Source organism: Mytilus edulis, chromosome 1, assembly GCF_963676685.1.
Source record: "Mytilus edulis chromosome 1, xbMytEdul2.2, whole genome shotgun sequence".
Taxonomy (NCBI): domain Eukaryota; kingdom Metazoa; phylum Mollusca; class Bivalvia; order Mytilida; family Mytilidae; genus Mytilus; species Mytilus edulis.
Window position 1 is genome coordinate 85,846,557 of NC_092344.1, and position 26,435 is coordinate 85,872,991.

The following is a 26,435-nucleotide window of genomic DNA, read 5'->3' on the forward strand; positions in this document are numbered from 1 at the left end:
TCTATTGTTACTGTATTTGCACAACACAACCGGAGTTCCTTCAACTCCTAATAAAATTTCGGTCAGAAATATGAAAAGAATTTCCAACATTGAAACATTTTGACCATCACAATTTTCATATACGGTACGCTCTATATAAACCGAAACCGATGACTTCAATTGAAGTTTGAATATTCAGCAGAGAAACCCAAGGTAAACCTTCAAAACGCCATGCTAGACTTTAAACATGCCAGATAACAATTTAAGTTTTCCATGGCATTCCGAATCCCCACAAAGCTTATATACAGAGTGTTTGTTCTGTATACTATTATATACCAACTAATCTACTCAAATCAAAAGAAACATGGGTTCGTATTTGTCTTCACGTTTTCCTATTATTTTTTAGTATGAAATTATAATATTAGGAAGTGAAAAGCAAATGATGTATCGTACAAACAATTGAAAAGCTCTAATAAAATCTAACTCTTTTGTATACGGGGTTAAAGGTTTAGGCATTTTAAGGATGCATATATAGCTATAACATGTGTAGGACGACTGTGAGGTCATTCAATACAAAACGCAGAAGGAACAATACAAGCTTTGCATATCCAAGATAATTGTGAGTACGAAGATAGAGTGCTGGACAGAACACGTTTAAAAAACTTTTCCAAATAGTGGTATACTTATAATATATATTTGCTACCTGCATAGCCAAAGACTAGCACTTATTACAAACATGAGAAATACTTACTTTTGGCCTTATCTGCAAAATCTAAATTTAAAACGTACAAACTGATTTTACTTTTTAAAAGGCATTATTAACATAAAGCAATTATTTCACAACAACAAAAAAACTCATTCACATTCCATACGGGATACAGTCTTAAAGGTTAATCATTTAAAAATTTAAAAGTATACTTTCAATATATTATTATATTTAATATATTAATAATCTTAAAAACGATTTTCAATAAAATTGTTGAACTCCCTAGTAACAATGTAGATACAAGTAAAAATCAATCAGAGATCCATTTGATTTTAATTATATATACATTAAAATGTCCCATTAACGTCCACAGCATTATTTATTTTCAATATCTCTCACAGAGAATAACTAAAGTATGCAGATTAGAATTATAGGTGTCAAATGAAATAGATAGTATATGTAAACCATAATCTGCAAATGCCAATAATAGATTATAAATAAAGAATATAAGAACTGTTGTTGTTTTTTATATAGTTTATACATTTAGTAAGAAAGTCTCAAGTTAGAATATTAAGTTTGTTGGTGACATCGCGTGTTATCTGAAAATACCACTGCAGTAGTATGAATTGACACCAGGGTAAACATTGCCTTCTGGGTAAACATTGCCTTATTTACTGACATGTTTTAATACAATTGTTGCAGTATGTTCTACAGAAGTAAACATTATACAATCTTGACAGTTTCGTTAAGCTATACTTTCTACTTAAGATTTCCTATGAATACAAAATACATTTACACACATCATAATACAATGCATAAAGATTTAAACTATTTGCATCATGCAAGATTAAACATTATTTCAAGTTGTAAACCAGTGAAATTATGGTGCATTTAGACATCATTACACATGCAAGTGCGATTAGTGTGCACATTAGTTCTACACTTGTAAACCAGACCATGGTTAACTTACAGATGCCTTTTGCTTCTTCCTTTCTAACATTGGGCTCATAGACCTCTGTTAATTCAGAGAATAAGAAATTGAACATTTTTATGATTTCAGTGCAGCAGGAAATTATAACCTTACGAGGTCTAAAGTTTTGAGGATGCAATTACAATGGATACCTATATCACTTTTTGTATTGATTTCAAATAATAGCAATATTTGTTCAAATATTTGATGAAAACTGCATTTGATGTAATATGATTCAGTATTTCAATTAAATACATAAACACATTTATTTTTAATTCATGTATTTGGTTTTGATGTTATATTTGTTATTCTCATATGATTTTGTCTAATGCTTAGTCCGTTTCTGTGTGTGTTACATTTTAATGTCGTGTCGTTGTTCTCCTCAAATATACCGATACACACACACAAAAGCATAAAGGAACCAAACAAATTTTGAACATTTATAACTGGATGTATATTTCAATGAAACATGATTGCTACGATTGAACAGAAAGTATTGTATACAAATAAGTATTATTCAAATTACCTGTGATGGTTTCATCGCTGTTGGGATTTCCTAAAAAAAAATAAGAAATCTGTACCTAAAGGTTAAATTATATCACATTCAAATCTAGAAAAGGCAGTTAGTTACAGGTGCAACAACTATTCACATTATAAAAAGATATTAAACTATACAAAAGACAGACGAAAGATACCAGAGGGACAGTCAAATCAACACTCACAAAAGCTCAATAAACAATTGAACCACTTTGATAAGACCTTGTGTCATATTGAAGAATAAAGCAATACACTACTACTGAAGACTGATAGCTTTTATGTTTCACCTAAAAACAACCCTCAAACCAAATATATCTGGCATAAATAATCGGAAAATGCAGGACTGGAATAGGCAAAAAAGCTTAATTTGTATGAAATTGTAGGGGTATAAGTACGAAATAATAAAACAAGAAAAGACATTTAATACATGGGTAAAATAGGTCTTGGACATAGAAAACTTCAAACAAATCTGACACAATGCAAAATATCATATAAGCCCGCATGGTGAGCATTTAACCGAATATTAAATTGTTTGACATTCTCGCACACAACAACCCATATGGAAAGCGCATCCCAGACCAACAGGAAAGGTAAAAATCGAAAAGATAAAAATAAAAGATAGTAAATCCATTCCATAAGCTAAAACACAGGCGTTGTCTAATCTATAATAAACTATAATAAACGCATTTTACGACTGTCATATACGTATTAAAACTTACAAAATTAAAGCAAATATTGTAATAGACGTTAAATCAGTAGAATACACCTGCAGTAAAACTTTAAATTGCGAAAGCGTATAAAAACCGCCTTAAACTTGAAGTCTAAATTTCCAAATCAGATTTTTTTATAATTAAAAAAAAGTAGCTTTCTGAACGCGCGTCTAGCCCAAAAACTAAATTTCGATCCTGGTATCTATGACGAGTTTATTTAATACCTATCAAATGAATAATATGCAGTTTCTTGTCACCAGTTGGTTGTTTGTTTATTTGATTGTTGCATGGTTGCTTAAACAATCAAACAACTGATACAAAGACACAATCGACACGTCGGTTTCAAATTCGTGGTAAAAGGTTAAAATGTCACGCGTAAATAGCTATCAACGGTACCAGGCTTATCTAATTTGATACGCCAGTCGCGTGTCGTTTTGTCTGCATCAGACTTATCAGTGAAGTTCAGATAAAAAAAGTTAAAAAAAACAAAAAACAAGCAAGTACAGAGTAGAAGAGCATTGAGGACCCAACATTCCGAAAAGTTGTGCCAAATGCAGCTATGGTAATTAGTTATCAAAAGTACCAGGATTATAATTTTATACGCCAGACGCGCGTTTCGTCAACATAAGACTCATCAGTGACGCTCAGATCAAAATAGTTAAAAAGCCAAACAAATACAAAGTTGAAGAACATTGAGGATCCAAAATTCCCAAAAGTAGTGCCAAATACGGCTAAGGTAATCTACTCCTGGGGTAGAAAATCCTTAGTTTTTCGAAAAATTCAAAAGTTTTGTAAACAGAAAATTTATAAAAATGACCATATAATTGATATTCATGTCAACACCGAAGTCCTGAATACTGGGCTGGTGATACCCTCGAGGACGAAACGTCCACCAGCAGTGGCATCGACCCAGTAGTGTAAATAGTTATCAAAAGTATCAGGATTATAATTTTATACGCTAGACGCGCGTTTCGTCTACATAAGACTCATCAGTGACGCTCATATCAAAATAGTTAAAAAGCCAAACAAATACAAAGTTGAAGAGCATTGAGGACCCAAAATTTCCAAAAGTTGTGCCAAATACGGCTAAGGTAATCTACTCCAGGGGTAGAAAATCCTTAGTTTTTCGAAAAATTCAAAAGTTTTGTAAACAGAAAATTTATAAAAATGACCATATAATTGATATTCATGTCAACACCGAAGTCCTGACTACTGGGCTGGTGATACCCTCGAGGACGAAACGTCCAACAGCAGTGGCATCGACCCAGTGGTGTAAATAGTTATCAAAAGTACCAGGATTATAATCTTATACGCCAGACGCGCGTTTCGTCTACATAAGACTCATCAGTGACACTCAGATCAAAATAGTTAAAAAGCCAAACAAATACAAAGTTGAAGAGCATTGAGGACCCAAAATTCCTAAAGTTGTGCCAAATACGACTAAGGTAATCTACTCCTGGGGTAACCTATGCCTGTGATACTAAAATCCTTAGTATTTAAAATATAATTGATACATTTACAAACAATTACTAGTAATTTATTAAAATGACCATGTAAATGGTATTCATGTACTTCTGGTATGATGATACCCTTGTGGACGAAACGTCCACCAACAGTGACATCAACCCAGTGTTGTAAATGGTTATCAAAAGTACCAGGCTTACAATTTTATACGTTAGATGCGCCTTTCGTCTACATAATACATGTCAGTTACGCTCAAATCGAAATAGTTAAAAAGCCAAACAAGTATACAGTTGAAGAGCATTGAGGACCCAAAATTCCAAAAAATTGTGCCAAATACGGCAAAGATGGTCTACAATCGTAAAGTGCTAGTGTGTTTAGATAGCCGACACGAATCGATAAGACTTCAAATTAATGAAAAACATGCATTTATTATTATTGTAATATCAACCATGATGTTATTCATTTGGGAATAATCAAATACAGTTTGACAGGACTTTTATAAACATTGAGATCAGAAAAAATCAGACCACATTAAAAGAATGACCTCTGAATAAAACTAGAAGCTCATTTGAAACATATTACAAACTTTTAAACCAGAATTCTTCGAAATTTCTTTATATAGATTTAGGAAATTTATAGTGTTCATTTAGATGCAAATCAAAGGAGAAGGTCCGGTAAGGGCCGATTTTGGCCTCAAATTTTAGGTTCATCTGACGAAAGATTTCGGACACTTTTTAAACACTTAAGTGTCTATTTCAGTTGCTTCAATTAGTTTTTGTGAAAGATTTTAACCGACGTACTCATTAAAAACGCTCCGATTCAAGCTTAAATATGAAAAATCTATCAAATATGCCCCAAAATGTCACTTTTTCAGATGGTTTTTGTCAAAAATGAAAGTGGCCGCATCCATTTTCATCCTCAACCTTTATATATGTTATGTATTATCATCAAATACAACTTGCATTTCAATATTAATCATTATGGGACGAAAACCGTCTAAAATTTAACTAAAACGGTAAAATTATGACGATTTTAGTAATTCAGCATGACTTAATGATGCTATTTCACGATATATGTGCATTGTTTTGTCAAAAACAGTCCATATTTAATTTATGTAGCAGCAGCATTCTACTGTCAAATAAATAGATAATAGTTTACATTTCAACAATTTTGTAAAACTGCCATAAATGGGTCTTACTGAACCTACTCCTTTAAGCATGATTTAATTTAAACAATGTTAATCCGATTTAAGCATGTTTTAATTTAAGCAATGTTAATCAACTTTAAGCAAGTTTTAAATTTTAGGAATAATCTAAGATATAGAAAAAGAGGAACAACTCTAAATGGAATTAGTCTACATTTTTAAAGTAAGAGTTGTCTGTTCCTGAAATCGTAAAAGTCACATAAATAAATAAGGCATATCAGTTTGTTAATATACTGATACCAGTACTTGGCACGAGAAAAATGTGAACAACGCTCAATGCGATGATCTTTCTACACAAGTGTATAGTATAATTAACGATAATACTAATATTTTGAGGGTAACATTTTTATCTATTTTTTTTACATTTGTTGGTAAAAATTGCTTGTATAATTATTTTTACATATTTCTAACCAACACTTCTGATATGTCATGGCGGTTTGGTTTTCATGATTTTGTTCAATCCGAAATACAACTTGTTAAACGAAAAGTTCCATTTCTTTCGGACATTGGACAACATTTGCCTCTGAATTCAGAAAAAAAGTTGCATTATTTATCATCAGTCTTATTAATGTACACGAGATACAATTTTTTTAGATAAAATTGGATAGCATAATTATACATATAACGTTTCGATGTAATAAAATTAACGGTACCAATTTCTTGCACCAGATGCGCATTTCTACAATACATGTCTCTTCAGTGATGCTCGTGGCAAAAATATTTGAAATCCAAAGCTTATATAAAAGATGAAGAGCTATAATCCAAAAGGTCCAAAAAGTATAGCCAAATCCGTGAAAGGAATCAGAGCTTTGCATGAGGGAGATACATTCCTTAATTTATAATAATTTCTATCATTTTGTAACAGTAAATTTTAATAACACAAAAAATCTGTATTTTCATGCCAGTACCGAAGTACTGGCTACTGGGGTGGTGATACCCTCGGGGACTAATAGTCCACCAGCAGAGGCATCGACCTAGTGGTAGTAATAAAATTAGCGGTACCAATTTTCTTGCACCAGATGCGCATTTCGACAATACATGTCTCTTCAGTGATGCTCGTGGCCAAAATATTTGAAATCCAAAGCTTATATAAAAGAGGAAGAGCTATAATCCAAAAGGTCCAAAAAGTATAGCCAAATCCGTGAAAGGAATCAGAGCTTTGCATGAGGGAGATACATTCCTTAATTTATAAAAATTTCTATCATTTTGTACAGTAAATTTTAATAACACAAATAAATCCGTATTTTCATGCCAGTACCGAAGTACTGGCTACTGGGGTGGTGATACCCTCGGGACTAATAGTCGTAATATATGGAACATTATGGTAATTGTTTAGAAGAAACAGTTACCGTGACACAGGGAATTCATTATGTTCAAAACTATATGACAATACCAAATTAGAAAAAAAGTATATTGGTCAGATGATGAGCCACTGTTAGGAGAAATTAACAATTACAGCTGTTTTCATTGAGTATGTAGCCAGACGTAATATTTTTGATTAGCTTGCTTGTTAGCTGAACCGTGAAATCATTATTATGTCAGGTATATAACCCTCCTTTAGTAGTAGCCTTGTCAAACAGAAAGATAGATTGGTTATCCGCTGGACTAGTCTACTCTTAAGGGGTTAGTTTATCTGACCTAACAATGACTTCACGGTTCAGCTAACAAGTAAGATAACCAAACATATTACCTTTGGCAACACACTCAATAAAATCAGATGTAATAAGGGCAATGTTTAGTTGGTTGCGGAACGAAAGAACACTTGAAGTAATTAGAAAAAGAACAGATCATTCAAACATTAATCCCACGTTTGAAGATTGGCAACCCGTATGCTTCTTCATCAGTACCAGAAATTCTAAAAGTTATACACCAAGAGGTGAATAACAATGATGGTAGGAATTATAGAATTACTGATGTGTGAAGTGCAGGTAGGAGAGTTGTAGAGTTGGGGGTTATAGATGACAATCTCGACTGTATTATGTAAAGTCTTCTTCTACTGTTTAAACTGAACATGAAATAGTATGAAATTCAAAACAGTGTAGCTGTGGCCATTGATTGACCCATCAAAATCATCCATTGACTGGGACAATTTACGTGAACGTTTGTCTGTAACAACCACTGTTCATGACGTACCTACGATAGACATTTAAACTGTGGGGTCAACAAAGGTTTCTTAACGCCTTTAATTATAAAATAATTCGAAAAATTAATCAGGAATAACCTTTGTGTTTTGATTTATATAATTGATATAAATCAAAATATCGTGTTATTTCTGATTAATTTTTCGAATTACTTTATTTAGGTGTTGAGAACCTTTGGTGATCCCATAGTTTAAGTGTCTTTAAAAAGTACATAGTGAGCATAGGTCGTTACATACAAACGTTCACCTAAATTGTCCCAGTCAATGAATGATTTTAATGTGTCAATCAATGGCCACAGCTACACTGTTTTGAATTTCATACTATTTAAGACCCCAAGTCATCAACAACATAAAGTCTCACATACATATCTCCATGAATTTATCAACAAATGAAATAAAATATTATTAAACATTTTGTTAGTTCTCAGATTTTCCCTAAAAGTTTCCTTCATGAATAAGAAATATCCGACACCCCTAGTAAATTAATTTACGTTTTTTTAAAAACGTTCTTTTTATCTAATATCTTCTGACAGTTCTGAACCATAAAAGAGGGACGAAAGATACCAGAGGGACAGTCAAACTCATAAATCAAAAATAAACTGACAACGCCATGGCTAAAGATGAAAAAAAAGACAAACAGACAAACAATAGTACACATGGCATAACATTGAAAACTAAAGAATAAACAACACGAACCCCATCAAAAACTAGGGGTGATCGCAGGTGCTCCGGAAGGGTTAGCAGATTCTGCTCCACATGTGGCACCCGTCGTGTTGCTTATGAGATAAAAATTCCGGTAAATAGTCTAATTCGGTAGGTCACATTTATGAAGGGAACTCTTGATTTATTAGCTTCCTTGTGACCAACAACCCTCGATCAAGAAAATCATGATAGGAAATGCAAGCACGGGAATATTGTATCAATTCATACATGTATACACCGTATGCATGTGCTGTTGGAATGTTGCTACTTAGAAATGGAAAGTTAACAATTGGAAAGCTGAAATCATCTCTTTTGTCGTAAAGTTTTGTTTTCAACCGACTCTCATTGTCAATTTCTAGATGCAAGTCAAGATATGAGGCCGACTTAACAGTATAAGTTGTATCTTTTATCTCTAGTTCAATTTGATAGATGCGTTCAACAGTCACCAAATTTTGAATTATTTAATGAGAGAACATCATCTATATAGCGGAAAGTGAAGATAAAGGTTATTGCTAACTTCTTAAATTTCTTCCTAAGAAGTTCCTGTATGAAGTCAGTCTCATAATAATGAAGAAACATGTCTGCAAGAAGAGGGGCACAATTGGTTCCCATTAGAATACCGACAGTCTGTTGCAAAACACGTCCTCCGAACGTAACAAATATGTTGTCTATCAAAAAATTAAGCATCTTGATTACTGATAAGTCTTATGTAGGCGAAACGCGCGTCTGGCCTATTAAATTATAATCCTGGTACCTTTGATAACTATTATGTCAGATTCAGAGAATTTTGTTTGAATCAGAGTGATCTTTTACAAAGTAGGATATATCCCTCCCTAAGACAAGACACTTGTATCTACGTTGGCCATTCTTTTTTATGAAAAAAAGCAGTACAAACTCTTTCAATTTGTCTTTTAGTTTGGAATGTGGAATACTTGTTTAAAATGTAGAAAAGACAAATGTTTTAATACTAATTGCAAGATGAAAGAGAGCAAGAATGTACTCTAAAAGATCTTTGGATTTTTTTAGTATCCACATCTGATTCACGCCACCTCTAGAATAGGTTATCTATTCCTGAGCAAAAGTTGGATACGAGTAATTTTCACATAGGTGTATTATTATTATTATTCTGTAAAAGCAATTGGATCTACATAGGTTTATGAATGTACTTTATTTGAGATTGATATAAATTTATTCTTAACAAAAGATATATTTGGTTTTCTTTATTGACCAATTCAAGGAAAAAGTTTTTTAAAAGACTTTTAAAGATTCTTCGTTCTCTTTTTTTTTTTTATAATGAAAACACGTTTTTGTAGTCTGATTCAAAAATTCATAAATTTTAAAGAGTTAGAACTAGTACACAATATCAGAAATTGTTATAAATGTCTTGTTGTTTTAGTGTTTAAAAGTGTTTTGTTAGGAGTCATACATTTCCCGTAATATTTTGGTATTTGTGAAATCAAGCAGGAAAATAACTGTAACAAAATGACAAACATGTGTGTGTTAAATGGCACAATACGTTTACGGCTTTTCTTCAATAAAAGGTGTTTTAGTTTATTGAAATTATTGTTTTTTAATTCTTTAACATATTCTCATCAACCAAATGTATATTTTTATAAATAAAACTATTATCACGAACAATATAGGGCTGCGGTACGGAAAAACATACTGACATGTTAATGATTTTCATATTTATATTATATATGAACGAACCTTAAAAACAACTAGGAAAACTTCCTTGTTATATTGAATGTAAGCAGTATGTTCTCCTTAATTCAACACAATTATGGAATAGAAAGGGACTGGTGAATTTGGTTCTCTACGGTGAATGAGTCCAAAGATTTTATAGCATCGACTGGTCAGCTGGTAGGCCCTCCAATTATTGCACTTTCGGTCACAGTTTATGACGCGTGTAAATTGCATTGACAACAATGAATTTTTTTTTTGAAGCTTTTTAAAAGAAACAATAAAATAGGATTTGATACAATGTATAGGTGTCTCAACTCACTAACGACTGTGGTACATTTACTGGGTGATAATTCATATGCCAGGCGATTCATACAATGCAGAAAAACGCTTACCCTATCGATGTACATTATAAGGGTCTCGCTTCTTTAAGAGTTCAGGCGATTCCCTCAGTTTTTATATGTTGCCCTAATTTGTCTTCCTATTCTATAAACGAGATTTGAACATCGGTTAACAACTGTCACATAATTCAGATCAGTTTTCAGATTTAAGTGTTCAAGTGTGTGGCCTTTTTGACATTGAATGATTTAATGGAAATACAAGGCCGTATTGTGCCAATACGGAACCATGTCCTTTGAAAGGGAGCTTTTATTGTACTAATACCAACTCTTACAACAGTTTAAAGTTTGAGGTACATTGATCAGTACAAACTCAAGCTAGTGGGCGAAATCCTAAAAATGTCTTTGATATAACAGTTTTGAAGTCGCATAACACTGGAATGTAATTAGTTTAAATCCAATTCGAAGGCTACTTTCAACAATCGAAACAACAATATGAATTTTGAAGTAGATTGCTCCTAGCATACTTGAAATAATGCAATATGTAAAAAAACTGAGTTTGTAACTAGAATCAATTGAAATACTAATAGATCAATAATATAACCAGGGTCATGCCATTTTTGTTTAAATACGTTTCTTACAGGTATTGCGTAAGCTCGTTTGTTACTCTTTCACATTATTTACCCACAAACGTGTCCATCTTGCATCTAATATGTCATGTAGAACTTTAATTTAACAAACGATTATAGAAATATCTTTGTTTGTGTTTTTTTACAATGATGATAAAAATAACCAAATTACAATGCACAGCAGTAGAAATGTATGCCTACGACAGGTGATAACATTCGATTGATACTGTTTACTATTTAACATTGCCATATAAGGGGTAGGTTTGGCTACCAAAATAAACAACTTTCAGAACCATTAAAAAAATATGAAAGGTAAAGGCAACCGTATTATAACGCTGTTGAATAGTCATAAAACCAGGTCATAAAACAATACCGAGGGAAACACATAAGAGGAAAACAACGGAACAACAGAAACACTGAACCCCTTCAAAAACAAACACCAACATACATATAAACAGACTATTTGATAACAACTGCAATATTTCTGACTCGGTACTAGCCTTTTTAAGAAAAAATGGTGAGTTGAACTTGGTTCATTTTGTTAGCAAAACCGACCGCTTAAATGACAACTTTACGTGAAAAGATCACAAATAAACACAATAACACTGAGGACAGAAACATGAATAAACAATATTATATATAGTACAATACAACAATACCACAGAATAAAAACGGTCCCCACCCCCAAATTATACATATTTGCATTTATAATTACACTTTTGCTGTACACCTGGTTTTTTATTTTTTCAAGAACTTTTTTTTAAAACGGATTTATATTTTTTACGATGAGACTTTCAAAGAAAGAAATATGTAGCAATATAATAGAGTCTAGTTAATTCACCGTCGTGACTTTTAAATCAATAAGGTTTAAAAGTCTATTTATATTTGTGTTTTAGGCGGTATTTGACACCCTAAAAATGCAAGATTGCAGCTCTGGGTTCAAACAAGCTTCAATCTCGTATCGCATGCTGTGACTTAAATTGGTTCTATGTTCGTACAATCTTCAATTTTTAGCTTACCTGGCCCGAAGGCCCAAGTGAGCTTTTCCCATCACTTTGCGTAAAATTCAGTTTTTGGCTTATAACTAAAAAAACCAAAGCATTTAGAGCAAATCTGACACAGGATAAAATTGTTTATCAGGTCAAGATCTATATGCCCTGAAAATTTCATATGAATCGGACAATCCGTTGTTGGGTTACTGCCCCTGAATTGGTTATTCTAAGGAAATTTTACTGTTTTTGGTTATTATAGATAGGGATAAACTGCAAAAATGTTCAGCAAAGTAAGATTTACAAATAAGTCTACATGACCGAAATGGTCAGTTGACCCCTTTAGGAGTTATTGCACTTAAGAGTCAATTTTTAACCATTTTTCGTAAATCTTAGTAATCTTTTACAAAAATCTTCTCTGAAACTACTAGGCCAAATTAATCCAAACTTGGCCACAATCATCTTTGACGTATCTAGTTCAAAAAATGTGTCCAGTGACCCAGCCATCCAACCAAGATGGCCGCCATGGTTAAAAATAGAACAAAGGGGTAAAATGCAGTTTTTGGCTTATAACTCAAAAACCAAAGCATTTAGAGCAAATCAGACACAGGGGTAAAATTGTTTATCAGGTCAAGATCTATCTGCCTTTAAATTTTCAGATGAATCGGACAACCCGTTGTTGGGTTGCTGCTCCTGAATTGGTAATTTTAAGGAAATTTTGCTGTTTTTGGTTATTATCTTGAATATTATTATAAATAGAGATAAACTGTAAACAGCAATAATGTTCAGCAAAGTAAGATTTACAAAAAAGTCAACACGACCGAAATGGTCAATTGACCTCCTAAGGAGTTATTGTCCTTTATTGTCAATAACAATTTTCATAAAATTTGTAAATTTTTACTAACATTTTTCAATGAAACTACTGGGCCAAGTTCATTATAGATAGAGATAATTGTAAGCAGCAAGAATGTTCAGTAAAGTAAGATGTACAAACACATCACCATCACCAAAACACAATTTTGTCATGAATCCATCTGCTTCCTTTGTTTAATATTCACAGACCAAGGTGAGCGACACAGGCTCTTTAGAGCCTCTAGTTTGTTATGTTATAAACGTAAATGTATCTTTGATGAGTCTTGACTTCGTTTGTTTAATTGATGGAATGTACGTTATATCTGAATTTGGTAAAAACTCATTTTATTCCTTGAGTACTGTTTGAAGCCTCCACAAAAAACAACATTTATATAAACATCAATAAATTAATTTGCGGCATTAGATAAAATCCTGTAAAGTTTATTTCAGCAACAATATGTTAATTTCATAATCCAGTGGCAACGATTCGAGCGTCACTGATGAGTCTTTTATAGACGAAACGCGCGTCTGGCGTATATACAAAATTTAGTCCTGGTATCTATGATGAGTTTATCGACAGTAGAAAAGTTATCTGATCAAGCACAAAACAAACTGGCAAAGGTCTTGAATTCAATTTTCGACTCATTACTGCTTTTGCTTGTATTTGAATAGATAAAACTGCAAATTGGCATATGAATAATGTTTCAAAATGACGCGAACTGAAAAGACTTTTCCCTGGTGTGTTTTTGGTCGTCTACATAAAATACAATACAATATACCTTTGTTAAATTATTTACAAGAATGAATACGTAACTTAATCTAAATGGCTAATGATCAATCAAATGCACATTAACTCCAGGTGTATTTAGTTTACGAATCCTGTGAATCTGTTCATGAATTATTCACACTAGTTGTTGTAAATATTCTCAGGTAACATCATAAGCATGTGAGTTAGTATTACTGACGGCTCCAGCGTTTTGTGTACTTTTGTATAAGGATTTGTTTTTTGGTTAAATGCACGCAATCAGTTTGTTTATCAAATCTATGATTCCCTTTTACCATTAAACCAGTAAAAAGCTGGATAAAGTATATGCTTTCTGGAGTTTGTCGATGTATTTGAAGTACGGTTAATAAAGACTAGCGTGTTCTGACTCTATTGAATAATAAAATGTAGAATTTGGAATACTGCCTTTTTTATCAGTAACGATCCGGTCAGTTGACCAAAGCGTGGTTTCATCATAAGTCGGGATATTAGTAATAAGAATGGCTAAACGTGATTTCCAGATGTACCTTTCCAGAGAGACACAACCTTGTAGTGTAGTTGGGTATATAAAAATATCACCTGTCAATACCCCTTTTCAAGTATAAACAGTAACCAAGAGACCAACTGGGCGACAAATGATTCATAAGAATGTCTGTGTATAATGTATGGGAGCATTTAGCCATTGTCCTGTGTTGACCTACTAAAATGTCCCAAAAAAAATGTGCTGGTCTGTTTTGACATATTTGGACTTTCGAACTCGATAACACTATTGTGTTCTTCGACAAATATAGCTGTGCAGTTTTACACCCTTTTGGATTTTTTTCCAGCTTTAAAATGTACATTGCTATTTGATTCAGTCTCGGTCCCCGAGGTTACACCCTCTCAATAACCATTGTTTGTCCTGGCAAATTAATACAAGTTATCTGTCCAAGTTGTCAATTATGTAATTATGATAACACTGTAGTAAATATCACTTCTAATCCCTTCCAGGTTTACTAAGTTCTTCTATGACGTTCTTATATAGGAAGACTTTAAAAGTATCCATGTAACTACAAATGCCTGGATTTGACTCATTAAAGGTCACCGAGGGCGAACCTTGTACAGTTATCAGGTTTGAAAAGTATAAAGCTGAGATCTTTTAAAAACTACACATCAGCATTAACAATAAATGTCATTCGGCGTTTCAATCAACAAGTTCATTTCATAATGCCACAGCAACATGGTACTCTGACAAACGATCATGATCAATGGGATGTGAAGTCCAAAAAAATGGTGCCAAAACCCGTTTTGATCTTAAATGTATGCACAAATATTTTCAACCAATGAGATTTTGAAGTTTAGTCTCGAGTACCAGGCATTTGTAAATAATTAAGTGGCAACACATAGACTATTTTATTGATTTCTGTCTAGATGCAAACATTTTATGCAGAGTAATGACACGAAAAAACCGTAGATCTAATATCTAGGTTCTGCAATGTTGGTCAAGCGAGGTGAAACACGCGACCTTTGCTATTAGGGAAACAGAAATAAAACTACTTTTATGAATTTTCCCCATTACATATTAATTGGTAGAAGAGTGCCTTCTGAATGTGTAATATGTAAAGGTACGAAGCCAGTCTGAAAAGTGATGTCAAATCAGGTAATCCTTATTCGAAAGTATGAGCTGCAATTGCTCGTGTGATTTTCATAAATGACATCTTGCAAGACAAAATTTCTTTAATGAAATAGGAGGAAAAAACCTTAATGTTACTTTTTGAGTCTACCCTGTTGATTTGTTGAATAATTTCATCTGAGTATGCAAGTAGGTAATTGCCACTGAACGTCAGAAAATATGTGTCTTACTTTAAAAAATTTGAAGACCAATAAATATGTCATTACAACTAAGGACACTTACAATTTTATATGTTTAAGATACGATTAGTATTCTTCGGTGGTTGCAGTCGCGTAGGATCACCAACTTGGTTCAAAGGTAAACTTTGTCTGCTGAGCTTAATATTTTGGCACGTAACAAATCTTTCCCTATTCAACATTTCAGACTATACATGAAATTGATGATTTATCAATTGTGTTGATTTAAACTTTAGTATTTGCACATCTCGTATAATATAGGATAAATGTCTTTTAAATGTATCAAATAAATTGAATAATATTTAAACAAGTGTAAATTATCCACCTATTCAATATTTATTTTGTCACTTGTAAGGATAATTTCAATGTAGATCAATATATTTCAAATGGGCCGAAATTATACGATACAATATGTATAGAACAATTCTATTTGTACCATTTTATTTCTCGTCTAAATGAACATCTATATATATGGACTTTAAGTTAACAGAAAGTCTTAACTATTCTAACTATGCGATTTAGAAGTTAAGCCAATTAAGATGTAAGGCTTTAAAGTAATTTTAAAATATCGTTGTGTAAAATTATAACAATTAAGATATTATGGAAGTTAAATACAAAATCAATATTTTAATAATATTTTTAAAAATTTGATGAATGTCATACGTTCAAAAAAGAAAGGAACTGTGCTATAAAGCAATACATAACTGAGAACTATAATTATAAAGTCCTTTACGTTGACAGCAAATACGACGTTTTCAGTGAAAATTTAATTTGGAAACTTTTATTTTTTTCCAATTAAAAGCAGTTAAGGCTTGCAGATTACAATCCTCAGCTAGCCATATAAGATAATCTACACGTCCTTCAATATATAAGTAACCTTCGAAAACAAAATATTTCAATAAATGATAGGAATAACGAAGGATAGTAATATCCCGACATTGTGCCTTTATCAGACCATAATTTTCAACCTTGAAAATGGTAGCATGTTCTGATGCAAAATAAGAAACATTAAAACTATACCTTGCTTTCAAATCTGTTTTGCCAATTTCGTCTAAGAGGCCAGTGATGATATCGTATAAGCTCCCTATTTTTGTAATTAATCTTATTGTCATATCCAACATATTCCCCTGTCCGTCCGAATATTCCATGTAAGTCTTCATCACCACCTCTTCTGGGAGACATTTGAAAAGCATCATTTCTGACTGAACGAGTCCAGTAATCTTTCCTGTCTGGCCAGTGATGGTAACGGTAAAGGTCTCTCACTACCCCGCTCATGCTTACTGCTGTATGCTTATATATTTCCCACGGTTTAATTTATGTTCGGCATATATTTAATTATATAATTAAATCCACTGCATATCTTCCAAAATCAAATGTTTGTTCTATTTTTTTGAAGAGTGAAATTTTACACATTAGAGAACAATGGCGCCGTTTCTATGGTAAGCATAAATGCATGAATCGTTATATCCAGAATTCATCGTGTTCCTCAATCTCATATCAATCGGTGTTTTGTTTATATATTTGAATGTGTGAAAGAGCTAAATATTTAAATAATGTGTTTGAATTGAAGAACTAACGGTTAAAATCCTATATACACAAATTACAGTCTCGGGCCATTGCTTGCACAATACCCTAGTCGAGTGCAAATAATGCTATATTGTTAGTGTTACTATTACGTACGACTTAGTTAATTAGTTACGATTTCAGATAAAATTCAACTGTTTCAATTGTAACAAGAATAAAATTACACTGTTAGAGGTAAACTGTTTAATATTTATAAACATAATTACAATTTAAATAGTTTACTTTTAGTGTAATCGTTTAAAGTGGGGTTAAGTATAAGCTGATATTCAAAATAAAAAAAATATACTGTTATATTCATTTACACTTATACACATAAACAGTTCATAAAGGGTTAGATTATTTTGAAAGATTTGCTTCAATGGTGCCAATAAAATGTCCTTGTAATTGCATGGATTAGTTTAGATAAAAGAATTAATGATTCATTTTAAAATTGATCTTTAGTTTCAAATAACAAAATATTTATTTTTGTCTTTCTTTTACTTTTGTTTGTTGACAAGCGAACACTGGACTGGATTTGTATTTGTCTAATCAAGAAAAATGAATACTTTCACCTTTCGTGAAGACATAATCGTTATCCATTTGACCTGGAAGCTTAGTAAATACAGACATGCTAAGCTTGGTAAATACAGACATGCGTAAGTCTGACTTTCAGACTCTCTACCTATTGAATAAAAAAAAACACGATGATTCTCCTTGAAAGAGGGACGAAAGATACCAAAGGGACAGTCAAACTCATAAACCAAAACAAACTGACAACGCCATGGCCAAAAATGAAAAAGACAAACAGAAAAACAACAGCACACACGACACAACATAGAAAACTAAAGAATAAACAACACGAACCCCACCAAAAATAGGGGTGATCTCAGGTGCTCCGGTAGGGTAAGCAGATCCTGCTCCACATGTGGCACCCGTCGTGTTGCTTATGTGATTAAAAATCCGATAAATAGTCTTATTCGGTAGGTCATATTCATGAAAGGGAAGGGGATTGTAGTTACGAAGTAAGGAACATATCCGATATCATTTGTGAAACGGTTAACGGTCAACCAACTCGTGATGGCGTCCGTAAAATTTACGAAGGAAAGCTCTGTAGCTGGAATTACTCCAAACCATATTCAATATCAACTTGAAAATGGGGGGGATTTTGAATTTGGACAAATATTTCCATGCAACATGCCGTGACTAAGCCGCATCAAAGATCAAATATGAATAGAAAACGTAAGACGTGACTGCACATTTATACATCCCTTACATACAAACGGATATTTCCGGATGGTATAAGTCAGAAAGACAATAATTATATATCCCATTCAAACCTAGCTACATAGTGATCCCAGTGTATATAATTCAAAAGAACTTGTACTGAATATTGAACGGGATGGTACAGATTCTAGCTTTATAAACAATCTGTAAATTGCATTGTTCACTATGTTTAAACCTCAGAGAAAAGTATAATTGTTTAGTTGTGAATTTTATTTTATAATCAAGATATCAAATTAGTTACGTATAAATATATTTTATCCTGACACCTTGGTGAATGCCAACTACATTTGCAGTAATTTAATCCAAGCTTTTGATATTCCGAACAAAACGTAACCATTCTAAATGAAACACACAATAGATTTGTATTGCTTTCCAATTGTCGTAATATTTATAGTTTAATTATCATATTTTATGTAGTGTTTAATCATATATGTCAATTTTACGTTAAACACGAGTCCTCTTTTAAAGAGCCTGTCGTGCTCTTTGTATGTACATAAAAGAAATACTTTCCAGATTTTTTTGTGGGTTCGGAACTCCGATTGAGCTGTTGTAAGACAATGTTTCGGTATCCGGTCATTCCGGTCCCAAACCGATCCGGCCCCAAGTCGATCCAGCCCCGTAATAAATGATAAGGAATAAACTATACAGACTCTTAATTAGTATAAATGGAATTTGTAAAAAGTATCAATGATGGATGACAACAGGTAAGTGTGAGAAATTTTAAGAACTTCCAACAAAAACAAAGTTTGTATGTATCAGTTTGGGGATCGGCTTGTACCGTTGTGATTGTAACTATTTGTTATTACACAGGTTTAAAGACTTGTTAAGATCACAGTCAATTGAAAGAAATTGATAATTTAATACTGATTATTAATGTTGATTGTCCTAAATTCTATTATAATTTTTCTAATATAATTATACCCAATAATCTAGAAAACTTGTAGTGAAAACATTTTTTTTCGCCGTACACCTTTCACATTATAATAAAATTCATAAACATTTATGAATAACAATTAATATTTATCTTTATTTTTATTCCTTAAATAAATATATTTTTTATTGGGGCCGGATCAACTTTAAATATGAGCCGGATCGACGTTGGGACGGATCGACGTGGGGCCGGATCGATATGAAAACCAATGTTTCTTGCTTTATTATCCATGATCAGTACACATTTCCTGTCCTTCAACTCAGTCAACTCATTTTGTTCAACCTTCTTATCAGTAGAAGTAGACAGATATGTTTTAGTTTACTGTGAAGACGAAAAACCATACAGGAATTTTTCGTTTATTTGCTTGTCGTCCTGAATGACATGGAATACTTGCAACTTGATGATAAGCAAACGTCAGTCAATCATATCAGATTTGTTAGGCTTTTTCCGTTGAATATAAATAATAGGATTTACAACAAAAAATATATATCATGTATACGTGTAGTTTGTTTAGGATTGGTATGTAGTTCAACCTTCTGTTACAAATAACACATGCTGGTAGAATGATATATTTATGTTTGACTTATACATTCTACCATACATTTCGCAACATCAATGCATGTCATTATAATCTGTAGTAATTAACAAAGAACCTATATATATTATGAAAGTCATACACGAAGAAACATATTTTGTCTTTGGTAGCATAGTCAGCATCGTTCTGATGTGTGCAGCCATTGCTTTCAGTGTTTTAAGGAGAAGGCCCGGTAAGACTCCTGTTTGGCCCCAAAATGTAGAGCTTTTACAAAGTTGTTAAAATGTTAACTTTTAGTAATTTATTGAAAAGCAACATGCTTTTGTTACATAAATATGGGCTGTTTTTATTTTTATACAATGAACGTGTATCAGGTATTATCATCATTATGTCATGCACGAATACTGACATCTATACAGTGTCGCTCACCTTGGTCTATGTGAATATTTAACAAAGGACACAGATGGATTCATGTGTTTTGGTGATGGTGATGTGTTTGTAGATCTTACTTTACTAAACATTCTTGCTGCTTACAATTATCTCTATCTATAATGAACTTGGCCCAGTAGTTACAGTGAAAAATGTTAGTAAAAATTTACAAATTTTCTGAAAATTATTAAAAATTGACTATAAAAGGCATTTACTTCTTAGGGGGTCAATTGACCATTTTGGTCATGTTGACTTATGTTTAGGTCTTACTTTGCTGTACATTATTGCTGTTTACAGTTTATTTCTATCTATATTCTATAATAAAAGAGGGACGAAAAAAACCAAAGGGACAGTCAAACTCATAAATCTAAAACAAACTGACAACGCCATGGCTAAAAATGAAAAAAACAAACGAACAACAACACACATGACACAACATAGAAAACTAAAGAATAAACAACACGCACCCCACCAAAAACTAGGGTGATCTCAGGTGCTCCGGAAGGGTTAGCAGATCCTGCTCCACATGTATTCAAGATAATAACCAAAAAAGGCAAAATTTCGTTAAAATTACCAATTCAGGGGCAGAAACCTAAAAACGGATTGTCCGATTCATCTGAAAACTTTAGGGCAGATAGATCTTAGCCATGGCGGCCATTTTGGTTGGTTGGCCGGTTTACTGGACATATTTTTAAATTAGATACCCCAATGCTAAGTGTGGCCAAGTTTAGTTTAATTTGACCCGGTAGTTTTAGAGGAGAAGATTTTTGTAAAAGTTAACGACGACGGACGCCAAGTGATGAGAAAAGCTCACTTTGCCCAAAAAGACTGAACTCCGAGGAAAATTCAATGGTTAAGTCCCTAATCTCATGGCAAAATCAAATGACAAAACACATCAAACGAATGGACAACAACTGTCATAAATCTGACATGGTACAGGCATACAATTTAAACATGTTTGCTAATTCTAAAACGGTTTTTGTCTAAAATGGAAGTGGCCGCACGTGTGTGTGCATTCTTAATATATAAATATATGTTGTATTAAATGATAAAATATATATAAAAGAGGAGCGAAAGATAACAAAGGGACGATCAAACTCATAGATCGAAAATTAACTAACAACGTCATGGCTAAAAAAGAAAAAAAACAGACAATAAAAGTACACAAGACACAACATAAAACACTAAATACTAAGCAACACTAACCCCGCGAAACACTGGGGGTTATCTCAGGTGTTCCTGAAGGGTAAATGGTTATACTGAGTACGAATGCCGCCACCTCCAATTTAGACAAACATCATCTAAGATCTGAAAAGTGACGTTTAATAGCATATTAGATAAAGGATACTACAGATACAGTTAAGTCGGCTTCATATCTTGACTTACATCTAGAAATTGACAATGAAGGTCGATTGAAAACAAAACTTTACGACAAAAGAGATGATTTCAGCTTTCCAATTGTGAACTTTCCATTTCTAAGTAGCAACATTCCAGCAGCACCTGCATACGGGGTATATATCTCCCAATTGATACGATATTCCCGTGCTTGCATTTCCTATCATGATTTTCTTGATAGAGGTTTGCTGCTCACAAGGAAGTTATTAAACCAAGAATTCCAAATGGTGAAGTTGAAATCATCCCTTCGTAAATTTTACGGACGCCATCACGAGTTGGTTGACCGTTATGGAATAACCGTTTCACAAATGATATCGGATATGTTCCTTACGTCGTAACTACAATCCCCTTCCCTTTCATGAATATGACCTACCGAATAAGACTATTTACCGGATTTGTAATCACATAAGCAACACGACGGGTGCCACATGTGGAGCAGGATCTGCTTACCCTTCCGGAGCACTTGAGATCACCCCTAGTTTTTGGTGGGGTTCGTGTTGTTTATTCTTTAGTTTTCTATGTTGTGTCGTGTGTACTATTGTTTTTCTGTTTGTCTTTTTTATTTTTAGCCATGGCGTTGTCAGTTTGTTTTAGATTTATGAGTTTGACCGTCCCTTTGGTATCTTTCGTCCCTCTTTTATAGATTTGTCATATTTAATTTGAATTGAGCGTTTTAAATGATCAGGTCAGTCAAAATCTATTACTCAATAACCAATTGAATCGAATGAGGTAGATACTTATTTAAATATGTTTAAAAAATGTCAAAAAGCTTTCATCCGATGTACTTCGAATTTAGGCCGACATACTCCCTTACCTGACCTCCTCTACAATTTAAAATTATGAAAATTGCGAAATACTATTTCATATAGTGTATTTATCGCGATTCAGTGTGAAAATTTATCACAAAAACATTCCACAGCGTATTCACACAAAAATAATATTGCGTAGAGAACATCATGCACCATTTTCTACACAATGAGTTGTCTATATCTGTTGATGTTTTTGAGCTTTAAATTTTGATACTTGAGTTTTCCTTGGAGTTAAGTTGGGTTTTTTTTATGTTAATAACGCGATATTTAGAACATTTTACTGAGAACATCTACTTTTGAGAGAAAAGTACAAGTTACAGAAAAGAGCATTTGACTAACCGCGAGATAAGTTTCACAACGAACGAGGGAAGAGAATTGATTTACCACGCGATAGCATTTGATGTATCGCTAAAACACAGTCAGTATAACAAACGAAGAGAGACAAATATTACCACATGATATCACATTGTATGACCTATTCATACAGGTTCCAACTTACGACATCTGCAATAAGGCAAAGTTATGTAGCTTCTATGATGAGTGACATGTTGATATGTCGTTATGTACATAGATGTTGTCTTCTAATGTTATAAACAAAATTCTTTGGCACTGTCAGTACTGTGGAAAAGTGCAATATTTGTGTATGAGCAACATCAAGAAACATCCTCATAGTATATACATGATATAGTTGTGTATTCATTTAAATTTATCTGTAAGATGAATGAAAGTTCAAATGTGTGGAGCCTAATATCCTTTTTTACCGTTTATTCATTCTGTTTTGATTCCAAGCACTTCTGGTTCTTTATCAGACATGTTCAACATTTAAAGAGAGTATTCGGTTGAAAAGTATGTTTTGAAAATTCATTACGTTATTCATATTCAAGTCCCATTTTAAAAAAAGGTAGCTTATAAATTCAAACATTTGATATTAAAACTACAAATAAAAATACAATCAATATTACATACAGGGCACAAACAAAACATTTCATGTAATATTGTCACTATTTGTGAGAGCAATATTTTCAAAGAAATATTGTATAAAGTAAGATCACAAAAATACTGAACTCAGAGAAAAATCTAATCGGAAAGTCCATAATCCAATGACCGTGGCAAAACACATTAAAAACGAATGGACAAGAACTGTCATATTCATGACTTGGTACAGGCATTTTCATAGCGCTTAACCTCTCACTTGTACGACAGTCGCATCAAATTTAATGATAATGATAATGTATGTTATCTGGAAAATTTAGCATCACCTTTCGGGGAATGGTTTTAAAAGCCTACACGTGCGTTTAAGATTAATTTGTTAATGTGTTGAAGTTTCAGAATTATGCAATTTTTTTTATTCATTTAGTGCAGATGGATTGTTGGTTCCATAACATCAAGTCGCTCATATGTCGTGCGTGTTTAAAATGAGAACAAATTAGCAATAAATAATACTAGAACACACCTGTGATATCGCGGGTCCGTGACTGAATTAAGGTATATTACTATGCGCAAGCCTTATTTTAGTATTGTTATTGTCATCTGATAAAGTAATGCCGATTATAAGATACACAGTTTTCTCTGCTTTCAAACTCTTTCTGTGTGAACCCGTCGACCTGGAACTTTTCAATTATTGGTAATATTAATGGAGTATGTTTTAATCAACAACATGGTCCTATATCGTGTATATAGCAAAATCCTATATACACCGTTTGGTGGTGCGACTGTCAGATGCGGAACGTACAGATAATATAATATAAGTAACAGGTGAATACACCGTGTATCATCAGTACACCGGATATAGGTACTTTTGACCTTACACGGTAACGAAAATCTTTGTTTTGCTTTATCAATATTTAATGTACATTTCTCAACATTTGAAATTCCTGCTCCCAAATAATTTTCGCATCGATTTTTTCCTACTTATAAAACAAATTTGATATTCTAATAAGAACAATTAACCTGTACATGCGGAAATAGTTGTGAATTTCAACACCAACTTTCAATTTCGATACAGTTGTTAAGACATTTACATGTTTTATCTGAAAGAAACCTAATACAGGGCAAAAGTAATTGTCACCAATCTTAAACCTACCTGTGATTACTCATTCCTTGAAACTTTTTGGGTACTAAACAAGTATAAAAATAATGTTTTGTGTACGGTGTACAACAAATTAACCATGCACCGTACATAAAAATTTATGTGGTCAGCTAAACACCGTAAACACTTTTTAGGGATAAAATATCGAAAAATAACATATGTATGAAAGATTTCAATGCCAATTATTGAAACAGCTATACTTATTACATGCACACATTGACCTTCTATCAGAAAAAGAGTTGCAATGAATATAGAATTATATCGGATGAGACGGTGGCCAACTGCTTTGACAAGTATTTGCACATGCTTTTACAATGTTTTAGTAATCCCTCTTGTTTTGGAAAAATAATGAGACATCTCTAATCATCAACCTACGACCAAATCATTTCTTAAAACAGCAATTATGTTTAGATTGAAGTACACATTGATATTATGTGAACAAAACAAAGATTTTCGTTACCGTGTAAGATCAAAATCGCTCACGCCCGCTTCGTTAGTACCTATATCCGCTGTACGATGATACACGGTGGAATATACTATTGGTATCGGATTCGACCCGGAACTTGTTAATTATTGGCAATATTACTTATGTGGAAAACAAAAGGGTTTGGCGTGGTGTAATTTTTAATCTTCACCATTGTCCTATATTAGCTATATATAAAGTTGAATTCTATGGTTTGTCATTTTTACCCCATGACGGTTGACAAATTGCACCTCGTTATTTTAGTATTATAGATAGGTAGGTCCTTTAATATGAGCCGTCTGTGTTGAAGATCGCGAATTCTGGTTCGTTTTTTTTTTTTTTTTTTTTTTTGGGTATATCCCTTTGGCGTGGCTCCGTTACTACACATCCCGTCATTGTGTTCTTGCGCTATGGTCAATTTTTATATTCATGTCTTTTTTTGTGTAGATATATGCCATTTTGGTTTTATGTTGTTGACAAATTTGTATGTTTTATAGTGATTAAGATTATAACACAATGATGAACCTATATTATGTATGTTTGTTTTGTTCACATATTGTTGTCATTAAATAGGAATTTAATCGACGGTTAACCTAGCTATCTAATACCATGTCTAATCTAGTTTTACCTACATAGGGAATGCCTGTACCGAGCCAGGAATATTACATTTTTTCCCATTTGTCTGATGTGTTTGAACTTTTGCCTAGTGCACCAAAACATCGGATTTAACATCTCCATTCTGACTGGACGTGGCTGTGTATTTATACATCTTTCATAGCCAAACGGACCACCCATTTTGACAAGCGTTTTCTACCGATAAGACAGAATATGGGTCACTGTGAAAACTGTTCAAATATGGAAAAATAAAGGGTGGCAGGTAGGTGAAGCATACATAAATGAAGAGATAAATGAAAAATGAACAAATTGGTACCCGATTTATATAATTCCAAGGCCGTTAGTTGGCACCAGAAGCGACGAAGCAGCGCATCTATGTTGGGTGGGCAAATATCCATTTTTTGATACGGGACGAGCTCTGACGTCCTACGGCCCCAGCTTGTCTGGCAAAACAGCCGTTAGACGTCAGAGTAATCTCGGACTAATTAAAAACTTGCTTTTTTTCAATTTATTTAATAAAAAAATAAATGCATTTACTTCTTGCAAGCTTTCTATTGTGAAAAACTTTGATAATGATGCTTCTTACCACTGGACACTAGAATATAAAATCATCATGATAATTATGAAACCGTCACAAATGAATCACTTTTAGATTTTTGTTGTTCATCGTCATTCTTTAAAAAATCGTTATTTCCGTAGTTTTCATTTTCTTCCGTCAATACTTCTAACGTCTCTCTACTAAAATAATCTGAATCGATAGGACACTTTGGCGATTCCGCACTTGAAACATTTGTGTCCTTGCTTTCGT

The 26,435-nt window shown here is 32.9% G+C and overlaps 1 protein-coding gene across 37 annotated transcripts in view; it reads right to left on the reverse strand.

Moving 5' to 3' along the window:
* Positions 1-17,326, reverse strand: part of LOC139493163 (uncharacterized) — a 92,528-nt gene extending 75,202 nt beyond the window's left edge. For 13 of the 37 annotated variants that reach the window (XM_071281421.1, XM_071281380.1, XM_071281530.1 and 10 more), the window contains exons 1-4: positions 16,535-16,922; positions 2,182-2,211; positions 1,656-1,700; positions 731-751 (exon numbers count right to left, since the gene is read on the reverse strand). In XM_071281421.1, coding sequence (XP_071137522.1) covers positions 731-751; positions 1,656-1,700; positions 2,182-2,211; positions 16,535-16,789 — 351 coding nt within the window. In that variant the 5' untranslated portion in view covers positions 16,790-16,922. Of the gene's footprint in view, positions 1-730; positions 752-1,655; positions 1,701-2,181; positions 2,212-16,534 lie in introns of all 37 variants that reach the window. The other 24 variants (XR_011656968.1, XM_071281591.1, XM_071281557.1 and 21 more) reach the window with 10 other exon arrangements.
* Between the last annotated feature and the right edge of the window lie 9,109 nt (positions 17,327-26,435).